Genomic DNA, 15,249 nt, shown 5'->3' with positions numbered 1-15,249 from the left:
AGAAAAATGTTGGGGTAGCATGATTTTTTTAAATGGCCACTAGTTAACTACAGCACTAGAATGAGCAGCGTGGTAAAGTGAAATGAGCCCTCAGAGGACATGGGTTCGAATCCCAGTCCTGCCACTTATGAGCTCTGAGACCCCTTCCAGCCCCAAACTGATGATCTTTGGTTGTGTTGATCAGTCAGTCGCTTTAAAAAGCTGTCTTACGGAAGGGCCAGTAGACTTGTTCAGCTTGGCCAAGAAGGCAGAATGTCAAGAAGAAAACTTTCTAACCATTAAGGCTGTCCATTAGTATAATAATGGGCTTCCTGGAGAGGTTGTCAAGCAGAGGCTGGAGTGGAAGAGATTCAGGGATGTGTTGGCCGAGATGGCTTCTTCAACGTGAGATCCTGTGGTCAGGTCACTCCAGTCTTTCTAGTGATGGTACCAGAAGGGTAAAAGAGACCTGGAGAGGTGGTCAAGTGGCACTGGTTAGGTGAGTGCCCCTATCTTTCTGGAAAATTTGTGAAATCATGTACAAGTCAGCCACATAATATCTTCAAATTTTTTTCCTTTAAATTTTTATTCAAATAACTCTTAAAGCAATAATAACCCCTGGCCCCCAAAGCTCTACTTTAATGATCCTTTAGCTCCTTTTCAAGTATATCCCCTTGCTTGGTGAATACTTGAGTAAAAAATACTGGCATAAAAAAATAGAAAAGAACAGCCCAAGCAAAACTTCCTAAAATAAACAATTTATTGAGAGAAAAAAACAAAAACAAAAAACAAAAACAAAAAAACCTTTTTCATTAATTAGCTCTTGCATAACAAATCTGAAGCCAGTCCCCCCCAACCCCCCTCAAATAGGATAAAGGTTCACAGTCAGTGCACTCAAACAGGATATTAAAAAACAAGGCCCAGCACGCCTGATAACACAACAACTTTTTTCGAGCTTAGAAAGGTCAAAAATACTACGTATTAATATGACAGTCCTCCATCACGTGAGGGACGGAGCAGACAAAGAAGGCAATGGTCCATGTACAGTAGTAACGGCACTCTGACTTTCACACTCTGCAGACACAGTCGCACACGAGCATCACGTGCCACGTAAAACAGACGAGAGCAGCAGGAGGAGTGACGCTCGTCACCTGTGCAGTCTTCAGTCGTGGTAGGTTAAAAACGTTCGTCATGTTTCTCAACAGTCTTCATGTAAATATTACATACAGTAGTGATTAAGAGAATCTGTCTGAGTACACACGCTACCAGGTCACATGCTGAATAGCTTCATTCTTCATCTGTGCAAACCTGAAGAGGGAGGGAGAGAGGAGGACTGAAGAGGAGACACCTGGGGAAGGAACATCACTAGTTCTTGCAGAAAAGTCAGTATCACAAAGTATCACTGGCAACAGTAATTATGTGTTTTTAGAATCTCAGGTCACTAGAAATTACCTATATTTTCCAACAAAGGAAAATAAAATCTTTGGCCATTCGTCTTGATTTTAGTATCCTTGCTGCCAAATGAAATTCAAACCTGAATACAATCACTCAAGTACATGAGACTAATGTGGATTGATGACTTTTGAGCTCACTTTTTTAAGTGTTTTGGCTTAATGGCAATAAATAATATTACTGCTTATGTGATAAAGCTGAGGTATGTTTATGCCCCTCCTTCTCCCAAAGCACCACAACAATCAGTCAAACCTTGACAAACGAATGGTCGAGGAGCTGGCTAGCTGTCCATCTCATCTTTGGATCACTTTCAAGGCAATGTGAAAGGAAATCTTTTCCTTCAGGGCTTATCCTTTCAGGGATGGGAGGCTTATGTCCCATTCCAACCTTATACATGATCTGAAAGTTGTGCTCGTACTCATGCCAAGGCCTCTACAAAAAGATAAGATTCCACTTTTAGGCAACCTTCTCACCCAAAATGTCCAGGTGTATTTTTTAGGCCATTTGATTAGTTACACCAAGTTCCTACATTAATCACGTCAGTGGCTTTTACTATAGGATTTCCTATTATTCTACTTAGGCAACAATATATGAAGAAATAAATGGAAAAATAATTAGTAATATATAAAATCACACTGTTCTCTTATAAGGCTGCTTATCTTGCTACTGGGATTTTTTAAACAAATCACCCCCCCAAATACTATTAATGTAAACCTTATTATTCATGATACTGGCCATTGAAAGCATATTTTTCATTATAATTGTAAAAGATTATTTGGCAACTAGAAAAAAGACCAAGTTAGCAACTGTTTCAAACTTTAGGTGAAACACAGACAGTAAGGTGAGGGATGACAGTTTTCCCTTCAAGTCCCTATACATTTGGTTCCTAAAAAATTAAATTTAACACCAATTTTAACAACAATATGCAATTCTTCAGTAATAATCATAATAGCTAACATTTATATAGGGCTTACTACATGCTAGGCACTGTGCTGAGTGATTTACTATTATTATTTCATTTGATTCTCACAACAATTCTGGAAGGTAGGTGCAATTATTATTATTATTATTTTTTTTTTTTGTGGCTGGGCAGTGGGGCTAAGTGACTTGCCCAGGGTCACAAAGCTTGTGCTAAGGTGATGACAGTTATCACAAGAAAGAAGGGGGCATGGGTGAAAGGTATTTATTGTCTGATAAAAATGTTAACAAATGGACATTTCCAACAGCATCCCAGGTATCATGATAAGATCACATATGTAGCTACGACATAAGTGATGCAGCTTGGTGTGTGAGCTAATACTCAAAATTAACAAGTTGATAAAGACACGAGTGCTTGTTACTGACATCACAATTCAATTCTGAAGTAGGTAGTGTGGACATTTTTATTTTAAGACAAGGAAAATAGGAGGCACAGAAAAGTTAAGGGACTCGCCCATGGAAAAAGAGAACCTTTACCAGAGCTTTTTGGCTGGGGAGTCCATTGCTTCCAGGTGTCTAATGGCTTGTAGAATGAGAAGCATCTGATTTAAAAGGAGGCAGGGCTGTTTTCTTTTCAAAGGTGCAAGAAGGCCATTCTTAGTACTTGATTGGTCTGGGGTATTGGGACTTAAAACTTCTTCTGGTGCTCCACAGGCTTGATGGGATTCACACCACAGTGAGAGTCACCACACCTCTCTGGAGGCTGCCACCATGACAGATATGGAAGCAGAGGGGAGCCTCAAACACCTGAATTAACCTTGTATCCCTTATATAAATAACGTTTATCCCTATAAAATACCCAGTAATCATAAAGAAGATAAATATGAGTATTTTATAGCCTCTAATTGTCTCAATTTACTCCTCTGTTTGGCATTTACCTGTTCACCATTTGATCTCAGCCTACCCTTTCCAACTTTACTACTCATTACTCTATTCCACAGAATCTATGATCTGCCCTATTAACCATTTTGCTGCTCCTCACACTATACTTCCTCTCCTTCCCTCAAGCCCAGAATCCCTGGTTTCCTTCAAGGTTCAGAGGAAGCACCACCTTGTGCATGACCAGAATAAGCTGGTCCTCTACTCCATCCAAGGCTACCTTGCATCTGCTTTCTCTACACATGCATGTTTGAGAGGCAAGGACTAGTTTTGTTTTTATCCCAGTACAGTTCCTGGCATGTAGTAGCAATAAGTGCTTGATAAATCACACTATCAAACTATTTCCTTAGAAGCCACTTAACTTAATTTTGCTATACTTGATGCCCTGTGATGCCTGACAAAACTAGAACCCAAAAAAGGAAGTGACAAAAAGCAAAATCAACTTCCCTTTATCCAAAGGAAACGTGGTACTATATGTGTAAGCTATCAAAAATGAGCCATCAAACTTATTTATATCAGTTTTAGGTGTGTGGGAGATTAAATGAGCAAACATTTTTCTATTTAAATTATGGACACACTCAATCTTTTCTCTTTTACTTGAGTCAAGACAATGATACCTATTAAGGAGGCTTAATCATGTTTACATCTAGCAGAAAATGGGACTTAATGAATAATAAATATGATAATTAAACTGGTCACTGAAATTTTTTCCTCAATGACTAAGTATGTGCACAATGCTTACCTTACCAGTAACCATTTCTATCACCACACAACCCAAACTCCAGATGTCCGCAGCACGCCCATGTCCTTCTCCTTTTGCTCGAGTAATGACTTCAGGTGCCATGTATGCTTTAAAACAATGTACACACAATCTGAATGTATAGAAAGCTCAAAGGAGATCACAGTTTAGCCATGACTGGATAGATAGCACAGTCCAGCAGAGGTGGATCCTTCATGACTTTCAGGCCCTTCTCTACCAGGCCAACGTGCCTCGCTTTGAAATAGATATCTTTATACTTAGATCTGTTATTCACAGATAAGAAAAATACTCTTAAATATCTGTATAATAAGCAAAATATGAAAAAAGTAATGGAGATTAGGGCTATGAATGAAAATTTGAAAGTTAAGATATGCATAAGTTCATTTGTTAGCAGGGATTGCTTTTGTCTCTGTGCACACAGTAGGGCTAAATCATTATTTTGACTACACTGATTGAAGACAGGATGCAGTAAGTAAAGAGAATAGGAACCGGCCTTGTGATTTCACCTCTACCGAGGCAGGTAAGGATTTTCTCTGAAACATAGAGTCTTAGAGAGTCACTGGGAACACTGAGACGGTAATAACTTACCTGAGATCACACATTCAGTGTATCTCAGATGCAGAGAAAGCAAGTCTTCCTGGCTTCAAGGCCAGCTCTCTATGCTATGCTATTTCTATAAATGGTTAAAATATACATTTATAATTACAGTTTTCATTTTTCAAAAATTAAATCATAATTTAAACATGAAAAAAATTTTTAATGGAATGTTTAAAAGGAATTGTTCCTATTAAAGTATAAGTATTGTTAAGTCGTTGGGTTTTGTTGTTTTTGCTTCCACTTGTTTGTGCCCAAGTGACTCAGCTTAGGACAGAAACTGGTTCTGTTGCCTCTTCCCCATACTAAGTGTGAGACGGGACAGAAAGACGTCCCCTGGTAAAGTGGAAGTGATAGGAATCTTGGAATAAAATGATCATAACAACTCACAATTCATGATAGAGAAATCAGGGCATGCTTGTAGGCATGTACCCTGAAACTTAAAAGACGATTTTAACAAGCTAACAAAAAAGGTGGGCCTAATATTCTAATCTCCTGGAAGCTGATCAAAGAGAGACTGGGTGCTTTCAAGAAATTCTGACACAACAACTGTAATGATGAAGGAAAAGAAAGGTACATGAAGCAACAATGAGTTTAGATTTTAAAGCGACATATCTAAGAGTGTGACAGCAACGCAGGAAAACAATTTAAAAATATGTAAAAATTTGTGAAAGGAATGTCAGGAGCAACTGAAGACAAATGCAGCAAAAGAGTGGCATGGTCACATTAAAAGAGTTTCAGGAAGGCTAAAGCCTGAAATGAAATGAGACTTATAAAAAAAAAATGATGCTAACAAAAATGGCCTCTTAATGCTCAGAGGAGATGGTGCTATGCAAAGAGATGTTCAGAGAGGACAAAAGTACTTTGTTTTTATTTTGTTTTCTCTACGAAGGAGAATGATCTACAGCTTGGAAGGTGAGGCAGAGAAATGGTCAAGAGTGAACTGAAAACCCAGATAAGTGAGGGGGCTAAGCTGCCTTTCATGTGTTAAAAATCACATAACTCAGAAGAATTATTTCCAAAGGTACAGAACTTAGTGGACTGTTATTATTTTTGAAGACTTGTGGCAAATAGAAGAGATGCTACAAGATTAAAGACAAATATCATCTGTTTCCAAAAGAGGAAGGAGGCAGATTTACATATAGTTGTGTATATTCCCAAGCTGAATTTTAGAAGGAATAGTTAGTGAGCAATTAGGAAAGCAGTGATCATTAAGAAGTGGTATAGATTCATTAAGGCCAAATCATATCAGGTCATTAATTTCAACCAACAGGCTTCCTGGAATAGCAAATCAAGGAAATGCTACAGACACTGTACTTGGATTTTAACAAGGTATCTGACAAAAGTCTCTTGTGATATCTTTCTAGACTAAGTGAAAAAATGAAGACTCATTAACATTTAGGTATATTTGGAACTGACTGAATGTCCAGATTCAAAGAGTGTTGAAACATGAAGGAGGCTCAGTGGCTTTTTTTTTTTTAAATCAAAGACCTGAACACCAAATCTGCTGAGGATATGAAACAGAAGAAGATATCACAAAAGAGAACAGAACTAGGATTTCCAAAGCTCTGGACAAGTGAGAATGATCGGCTGAATCCCATAAAATGAAACTGAGAAGGGTAAACGTAAAATCCTACAAAGTAATAACTTCAGAGTTGTGGCAACCTGTGAAAGACCTGGAGACTTTAGTAGGGGAATGAAGCCCTCCACGAATGAGCAGGGTAACAGAGTAGCCAGGGAAGCGAACCAGGGCATACGCTGAACTAATTACATGCGGTACTGAGAATATAGAAGGCAATGGTCCCCACTGAACTCTCCTGGTCAGGCCAAACAAGGAACATTGTGTTGAGTTTGGAATATCACATTTTAGAAGGGCGGGAGCGTATCTAGTGGCAACTGATAAAAAAAGTGTGAAAAGAATGGAAACCATGCCATAGAAGTGTGGATGAAAAGAAACAGCATTTTTTTAGACTGAGGGAAGAGAACACTGAGGAGGGCAACCATGATATTTTCAAAGAGAAAGGATTATTTTTGTGGAAGAGGAGAGTTCCTTTTGTTTGGTCCTACAAGGTACAGCTAGAACCAGGAGGCAGATTTTTGTTCAACATAAGGAAGAATGTCCTAACAATCAGAGCTGTTCAGAAATACAATAGGCTGCTTTAGAAGATAGAGGGTTTCCTGTCACTGGGGGTTGTTTAAGCAGAGGCTATAGGACCACTTGTCAGGGATGTTGTAAAGGGAATACAAGTTTCAGGGAGAGATTGGATGAGATGACTGCTAAGGTCCCCCTAAGAGTATGTGACTTGATGACCATGTTTACTTACCTGCAGTCCCTAGGGTACTGTTCACTTCTCCAGGCATGGTTTGTGCATTGTTTTTTAACTTGACTGAGCATCCAAAATCCCCCAGCTTAATTAGTCCAGATGAGGTAAGGAAGATATTGGCTCCTGAAAAAGAACCGATAGTAGTTGCATTACTACTACTACTAATTTAGATTGCTTACTTACACCATGTAGAATTATTGGCCAGTTCAAGATTTCATAAGCAACCACCAACGACCCTAGCACCCAAGGAGTTTCATTTATATACCTCTGTGAGGCAGCAGAGACTGTCTACCATACAATCTATAACCAGTATATAAAAGACCACACCACTGTTAAAGGTAAAGACATGTCATGTCATGATTATCAAAATATTCTAGAGGCTACTTCAGTAGCCTTGCATAATCTTAGAAAAGTGAGACCCTCACTATAGAGATGCAAATGTTTTGACTCTGCCCAAAGCCATTTGTGCCAATGACACTGCTACATAATTTATAGAAGCTACACAGATGGTGGCAGTTGTCAGAACTGGAGAGGAGGCTACCGATGGACTTCAGAATATGACTGAAAAAAAGAGCATGATAAAAGTTCTAGTCCTTTTACAAGTAATAAATATGTAATACGTACCTTTCATCCACTCCATGTATATCTTTATGTACTCGTTAGAATGTAAGCTCTTTGAAGGCAGGGATTGTTTTTGCTTTTTCTTTGTATCCCCAGCATGACACATAACAAGTACTTAATACATGCTTATTGATGGACATTTTCTACATAGAAGATGGGGTCAATAACTAATCAGTTCTTGTTTTTCTTATCAGAAGATCACATGTTTTTCTCAATATGAGACATACCAGCTTTTAATGCTATCATTCCATCATGTTAAGTTCCATTATCCACTTTCTAAAAACTAAGGCTGTACTACACTGATTAAATTTATACTTTAATCAGTCAGTCAGTAAACACTTATTAACTTATTATGTTCCAGGGACCTTGCTAAACACTGGGGACACAAAGGTAGTCCCTGTCCTCAAAGAGTTTACAGTCAAATAATGGGTATTCATGACAGGTGAAATCTGAAATAACTGAGGAAACAAAGGTACAGGCTTTTGATCACATCAATACATTAAGCAATGCATGCCATTTGCATAGCAAACTGGGACTAGGCCTCTTCAGATGAGCATTGGACCCTGAACACAGTGGGAAAGAGATTCTCATGCATTAAAAGAAAACAATTAACAGGATATAAGATTAAGTAATCTGATTTCAAAAAAAAAAGAAAATAATTGTTGAAGCATGGGAGGATAAGCACATTAATGTACTTCTGATGGAGTTGTCAATTAATCAAATCTGGAAAAGTTTGGAATTTTACCACCAAACTTACTAACATATGCACACTCTTTAATCTAATGATAACAATACTATGCCTATACTCCCAAAGAGATCAAACAAAGAGGAAAAGAACCCATACATAAAATAGTATTGTGCTTTTTGTTGTGGCAAAGAACTAAAAATTAAGAGCATGCCCATCAACTGAGCAACAGTGGAAGACTTAATTGTAACAACATTGTACAGAAAAAAACAAACAAATCAATTTTGCATTGACTAGAGTTCTTATTAAGTCTTTCCATGACTGACCTTAACTCCAGAGGATTCAGGAAGCATGCTACCTACCACTTGACAGAAAGGTGAGAGCCTAAAGATCCAGAATACCACCTTCATTTTTGCACATGGCAAATAGGTGGATTTGTTTTTGTTTAATTATGAGTACTTGTTATATGAATTGGCGGGGGTGGGGCTTTGAGGGAGAGAGATGAACTCTAGTGACAGCGTTGTCCTCCACCAAAAAGAAGAGAGTTACTGAGGCATTTTAAAAAGATGCACAGAAGGTATGAGAAGGAAATACAAATAAACAAGACAGCTTTCAAAGTAACATGTTAAATTATTATATACTTTTAAAAAGCAAGCTCTGTATAAGAGAGATTTGTGGTTACACATATAATCCTCTGTTCCATTTTAAAGATGGAAATGTTCATTTCTGTAGGGCAAGGGGTATTTATTAAGGATAGAATAAAAAATTAAAAATCTGTACAGGCAATAGAAGTATATGTAATTGATGAAAACAAGAGTGACACAGTTCTACAATTACTCTATCAGAAGCATGAGGAAGATCAAAGAAAAGCTATGTCAAGTGAACGCTAACAGACGGAGAGGAAGCAGGTTCTTAAGATTCTTATATTCTATTTTTGCTGTAAAGGAGAATAATCTTCATAGGGGAAGGAAAATAAAGGGAATTAAAAACCCAAATATATGTGCTAAGAGAAGCCTTGTCCTGAAATGAGATCAAGACAACAGGGACAAACATCCCAGGAGCAGTGAAGAAGATGATGGCTGAGCCCTGTGCCAGGGTCAGTGATCTCTGAACAAAGAAACCAAGGACAATGAAGAGGGGGCTAGGGGAGTGGGGTAGCTGGCCTGGAAGGCAGCTCATAGTGCTGAGATTTTCAAAACCAAAAATGCTTTCTACAGTCTTCCAATTTTTGGATGACGAAACGGATTTGAATCTCTCACGAAATTCTAACAAAATTAACTTTATTAAAAGGATGTTTTTTGAACATTTTCCAAAAGTGGTGATCACAAAAGGCTAGCACTGGGGTCATCAAGAACAATTATGATAGATGATTTTATAATAAGAGTTATTTATAGTAGCAGATCAAGGAAATACTTAAGGTGTAGTGTACCTGGATTCCAGCAGGAAGGCTTCTCAGACAGTCTGTTTCGTTCCCTTGTGAACAAGAAGTAGAGATGCGAACCACAAAAGAGTTGTGAATTTAGAAATGGCTGAATGATATAACCTAAGATATAATGACTGATGATAGTCTGAATGGTACTAATGTCCAAGGGATTTCTTTGACTCTTGTGCTATTCAACATTATCACCAATGATTTATGTGAAGATGAAGAAGGATATTTATAAAATTTACAGATGACTCAAAGATAGGAGGGATATCTTTACGTGACAGATTAAACAAAAAACTTTAATAACATGAAATCAACTATATGTCTACTTGTCCAGATGAAAGTTTGTGTGAAAAATTAGGTGACTAAAAGTCACATCTAACATGGCAGTCAAAAAAGACTGGTGTAGTTGCAATCAAAGAGGTAGTGTCCACAATGGAAGTCCCCCTGTTCTCTGCCTTGGTCAGATATCTGTGATAGTGTTTCCAGTTTGGGATAACAAATTTTAGGAAGACCACTAACTAGTTACAGTGTACACAGGCCGTTCACTACCAGGTCACTGTAAGATGATTTAAGGGCTGGTGAAGGTAACTGTGAGGGAGTCAACTCAGTCTAGAAAGCTGAAGAATCAGAAGGAACATAGGTGCTATTTTCCAAGTGTTTCAAGGGCTGTTCATTCATTCATTCATTCATTCATTCATTCCTCCTGGCTCCCGAGGGCAGAACTAAAAGCAGGTAGAGAGGCAGATTTCAGCTAAACGTCAGGAAAGCCTTCACAAACAGAACTGTTCTTACGTGGAACTTCAGGAAAGGGGCTTTGGGAGGTGGGTGCTCCTCTAGGAGATTCCTGTTCAGATCGAGCTTGGGCTAGATCCACTGTGAGGCCCCCTTACCTGTGATTCTGTAAATCAATATTTACAGAGCTGGATAAAGAGGTTTTGGAGATGTATGCATACAGAATTATATCTGCAAATACACCCACCTGCATGTGCTCAGGACAATCAAGCAATAGTAACAAAACAGCTTTAGCACCAGTGTTCTAACACTGCTCAATGCCTTACGCTTCAGCCTGACATACAACACTGGAGGATGACACATAGGTCCAACTGGTTAAGCCAGTCCTGGAACTAGATGTAGTATCTGTGTAAGACATGGTACTATCATTTATTTGTGTAACTGAAAGTTGTGGAATTAGGCACTGTGATGGCTTTGCAAAAGACGATTCAATGAATGTCCAGAATGGTATATGACTATAATATGGTCAGCTAAAATCTGGTAATATGCTCGTCAACTCAGGATGACCCAACCCAGACCTTTTACAAACCTGCTATCCTCTTGGTGGCCAGTGCTAACCAGAAGGTTGTAACAAGACCAAGGAAAACAGAGACATTGTTTCTAGTGCAGAACAGCCCCCAGAAGTGTGGTGAGAAGGCTGGATTTTAGCTTGGCTTTCTCTAAAATACTGGAACAAATACTTGACATACCTTAAGGCTTCTAGATCCAAATAAAGCGGAAAAAGATACAAGTCTTGATTTCCAAGATCTCTGCGTCATGGAATTATGGCAAAGCATATAGCCTGGTCCACGATGGATTTGAATTCTACAAACTGACTACCAGGAGCTAAAGAATAGGGTCACATCCTTATGACAAAGTGTCAATTCCTTCTCTTTCTCCCTCTCCTTTCTAGTTAGAGCTTACCTTTGATGTCACGATGAACTATGCCATGCTCATGCAGTACATTAATAGCAATGGTGATCTGCTTTGAGTACAGCCGAATAACATGTTCTTGAAGGCCCAGCCTTGACACTTCTTCCAGGGTGCCCTCATCACAGTATTCCATGAAAATGTACATTTCTTCCTGGGGTGGAAACCAAGTTCAACACTATTATCTTCTTCAAATGTGAAGTAAGTACAAATGTTCACTCTGGGCAACTTAAAAACAAGTCCTAAGCAAATCTCCTTTCTAATGGTGTCATACTAATCTTACTTTCTGCATATTTTTAAAATGCTTATTGCTAACTCTTCTATAAGGACTTCTCCTGCCTGTCTCTGTCTGGAACTATACAGCGATTTGGGTAACACCACTTCCTACAAAAGACATATAATAAATCTCTGCAATCCTCCCAAATTCAGACTGCTTTATAATCTCAGACAGGGACCAGCAGGACTTCCCATAGGATATATTATTAAGTACTGAAACACATCCTTTTCCAATTTGAAAATTAGTTAGGAAAATATAAAAAGGAGCTAAATCCAACTTCCCCCAAAGTTCATGCTGAAATGAGGTACCCTAGCAGTTGGGCTCTTTTCCTCAATGTCTTTGCATCTAACTCTCAAGGGGAAGAAGTTTCTTTGGTAATTTTAAAAGTATATTTTACGTCTTCTCTCACTTCACAAATGTTTAATTTTAAGTAGAAGAAAAGTTTAACCAAGTCAAAGACACTTAATGGTCACTGGTTCAGGGGGGAAAAAAACCAAAAAACAAAGTAAGTTCTTGGGAAAAAGGATACTTAGATGAATCTTCTGACTGGCAGGATGGGTTTCAGTGCTTTCTAATGTCGGGTTAATGACTACAATCTACAACTTACATTTTAGGAAGAATTCCTCTAGTTTCAGAGAGAAGGCAGAAATGATGTAACTCATGGAGATTTCCTTATAATTAGGCAAAGTTACTGTGCTCTGAAATGAGAAGACCTGCGATGTAGAACAGGGCTCCATCTGTACCCTTACTGATTCCTCACTCACAATTGTGGGTCTGATTAATGTTGGCTTACTCTATGAAGTTCCACGCCAAAATACCGAACCAGATTGGGGTGTTTAATGCCTTCGAATATTTTCAATTCATCTGCAGTCTCTTTGATAGTTTTGTGGTCATTTGGCTGAAATCGAATCTGCAAAATTGAAAATGTTGATTACTGTTGCTACCATGACAAACTAGAAAGCTGTAACGTGAAATAATAGGGTTGCAAAGCCATCTGTTGGCACATTCTGGTATCACTGAAAAGAAAAAAAAAGCAGCATAATATGCATCAGCGGATTGTGGATTTTTTAAAGCCACAACTAAATTCCAAATATGGATGTTTCTATTACAAGCATATTAACATCTACTTTTTAGTATTCAGTAAAATACTTTCTGGTAGACCATTAATATTTATTAAGCACACAGGGTACCAGAGGTACATCTTTAGGACATGGTTTTTGCCCTTAAGATGCTTATAATTTAATTGAGAAGACAGGATGTACTTATAAAAAGAAAACAATACTGGCTAGCACATGATGCTAGGTGCCAGATGCTAGGTGCCAGTTTATGGAATCTATTTATTATGGATTGGTATAATGACAGAAGGATTCATGGGGAAGAGATTAACTGAATCTGAACATAAGCAAGAGTTTCTAAGGCAGGTAGGATTGAGATGAGTGGGAAAGACAGGGAACGGCAGGGAAGCAGAAATGTGGGTAGTATACAGGATACTCCATGAGGGAGCTAGAGTATAATTTATATAGTGGAAGAGAAGGAAAAAAGCTTGGAGCAACAGGTGAGCATCAGGCTAAGGAGACTGGGCTTTATTCTGAAGGCAGCTCAGAATCACTAAAAGTTGTGAGCAAGGTTATGCCATGAATAAAGGAAAGTACGTGGAAGATTTAGTCAAGAGCAATATGTAGAAATGACAAGATGAGGAATAATCAAAAAGGAGACTATTAGTACACTATTGTCAAAATTGATAGGCTAATAGCCTAGACTAGAAGAGATAAAAGAGAACAGTCCAAAACCCAGGAAATGGTAATGAGGCAGTAGGTCTTCTTGTTAAAGATTCTATCAAACATTGACAGTAACTTGGCAATAAGGAAAAATTCACAGCAAAAGTAGAAATTCAATTCTTCTCTTGAAACATTTTCCCTGATTTCCTAAATTTTAAAATGTCAACATAAGCAATAGCTCCCCTTTTCTTCTTTTAATAGATTTTCCATCTAAATTTCTTTGGAATAGTTGTTTCTTAGATTTGTTTTTTATCCTAAAATTGCGTTTCTGTAAGTCTTAAGGAGCCTAAATCACATTATTTCAGCAATAAAGAAAGATAATGTGAGAACTGCCTTTAATGTATTTTTTTACATAGACATATACATTTATGTTGACAAATACACAGCAATGAACATGACTTCTTATTACATTAAGAGTCCCCTTAAATTTTTAACACAGGATTATTGAAATTAGAAGTCTAAAAGACCATACAGAAGCATCAATGCCAACCCTTTCATTTTACAGATGAGAAAACTGAAGCCCAGAAGGGGGACGTGAATGTGTATCACTCTATCAGTGTTCTATTTTTTTAAAAAAATCTTTGATTTTAAATTGGTAAAAGAAGAACAAGTTTATGCAATTTTCTTTGAGTATCTCAGAAAACACCAAAAGTGGTTCTTTATAAAATTTCTAACCAAAAAAACTTAAGGCATTAATCCTACCCCAATGTATAAACCCTGCCAGGGAAGATGGAATACTCACTTCCTTCATTGCCATCAATTCACCAGTATCAACGCTGATACAAGTATAGACTTTTCCATACTGGCCTTCTCCTATAAATAAAAGGAAAAAAAAGTAATTTCTTATATTTTTATAGAGGTGAGCAGGAAGGGACTATATAGTTCAACCCTTTTATTTTAGAGATTGGGACAATAAAACTCAGAAAGGTGAAATGATCCCAGTGGTACCTAGTCTGTCAATGGTAGAGTCAAGAATTAGGAGCCAGGACACAGGTGAAGGCAAAATAACTTCAGAAAATTATCATAAGGTCATCACAGAATTCTCCAGTAAACCAGTATCAGTCAACACTGTCATCACCACTTTCATTTGAGATGAAACATATTGTTATTTTCAAAATGGCCTGTTGGCTGGCCAAAAGGTAAAAGACAACATTCTCTAGAGAATTTTAATGTCAAGATATTTAAACTTACTATGATGCTTTAACATTTATAATTACATAGTTATAGCTCTGTTGTATCTATTTCTGTTATCATTTACATTTCTTTCATAATGTTACCCAGTCAGAAACCTTGTAGATAAGCCCCTTCATCTCCCATGAATGAAAAGGAATGTGTGACAGTCAAACTCTATGACTGAACTTCTGCATTTATTCATATGGCTCAATGAAATGCACTGATCACTGACATGCTTTCTATTATTCTTTAACATATGCCTGCTATTACTTGCAAATGTTTTAGAAGAAAAATGCCATATAGGACATAAAATTAGAAAGATTTCTAAATTTAGGTAAGTTTTACAGTTTCATAATTCAGTATCACATAATTAGATTTCAATGTCTAAGGACAAATGAGAAGAGAACACTACAGATAGATAAAGGCTTCTTAACCAAACAAGGGATACAGAGGCTCAGACAATTTTCATTACATAAAACTGCAAAGCTTTTGGGTAAACAAAATCAATGCAAATAGAAGGAATACAGTTTAACTTGAAAGAAAAAACTTTGACCTCTTAGGAAATGGCCCGTGTTTTTCAGAGAAATATGTTGAAAGAATATGAACAAGCAGTTCTCAA

The 15,249-nt window shown here is 37.6% G+C and overlaps 1 protein-coding gene across 6 annotated transcripts in view; it reads right to left on the bottom strand.

Moving 5' to 3' along the window:
- Positions 1-721: 721 nt before the first annotated feature.
- Positions 722-15,249, bottom strand: part of LOC114031465 (mitogen-activated protein kinase kinase kinase 4) — a 135,306-nt gene continuing 120,778 nt past the window's right edge. For all 6 annotated transcript variants that reach the window (XM_027846537.1, XM_027846541.1, XM_027846542.1 and 3 more), the window contains 7 exons: positions 14,200-14,270; positions 12,473-12,589; positions 11,397-11,556; positions 6,967-7,089; positions 4,031-4,137; positions 1,684-1,863; positions 722-1,287 (listed from right to left, as the gene is read on the bottom strand). In XM_027846537.1, the coding sequence (XP_027702338.1) occupies positions 1,267-1,287; positions 1,684-1,863; positions 4,031-4,137; positions 6,967-7,089; positions 11,397-11,556; positions 12,473-12,589; positions 14,200-14,270 (779 nt within the window). In that variant the 3' untranslated portion in view covers positions 722-1,266. The remainder of the gene's footprint in view (positions 1,288-1,683; positions 1,864-4,030; positions 4,138-6,966; positions 7,090-11,396; positions 11,557-12,472; positions 12,590-14,199; positions 14,271-15,249) is intronic.

This window comes from Vombatus ursinus, unplaced genomic scaffold (genome assembly GCF_900497805.2).
Source record: "Vombatus ursinus unplaced genomic scaffold, bare-nosed wombat genome assembly UNPS02015175.1, whole genome shotgun sequence".
Taxonomy (NCBI): Eukaryota; Metazoa; Chordata; class Mammalia; order Diprotodontia; family Vombatidae; genus Vombatus; species Vombatus ursinus.
This window is presented reverse-complemented; position numbering and strand designations above follow the sequence as displayed.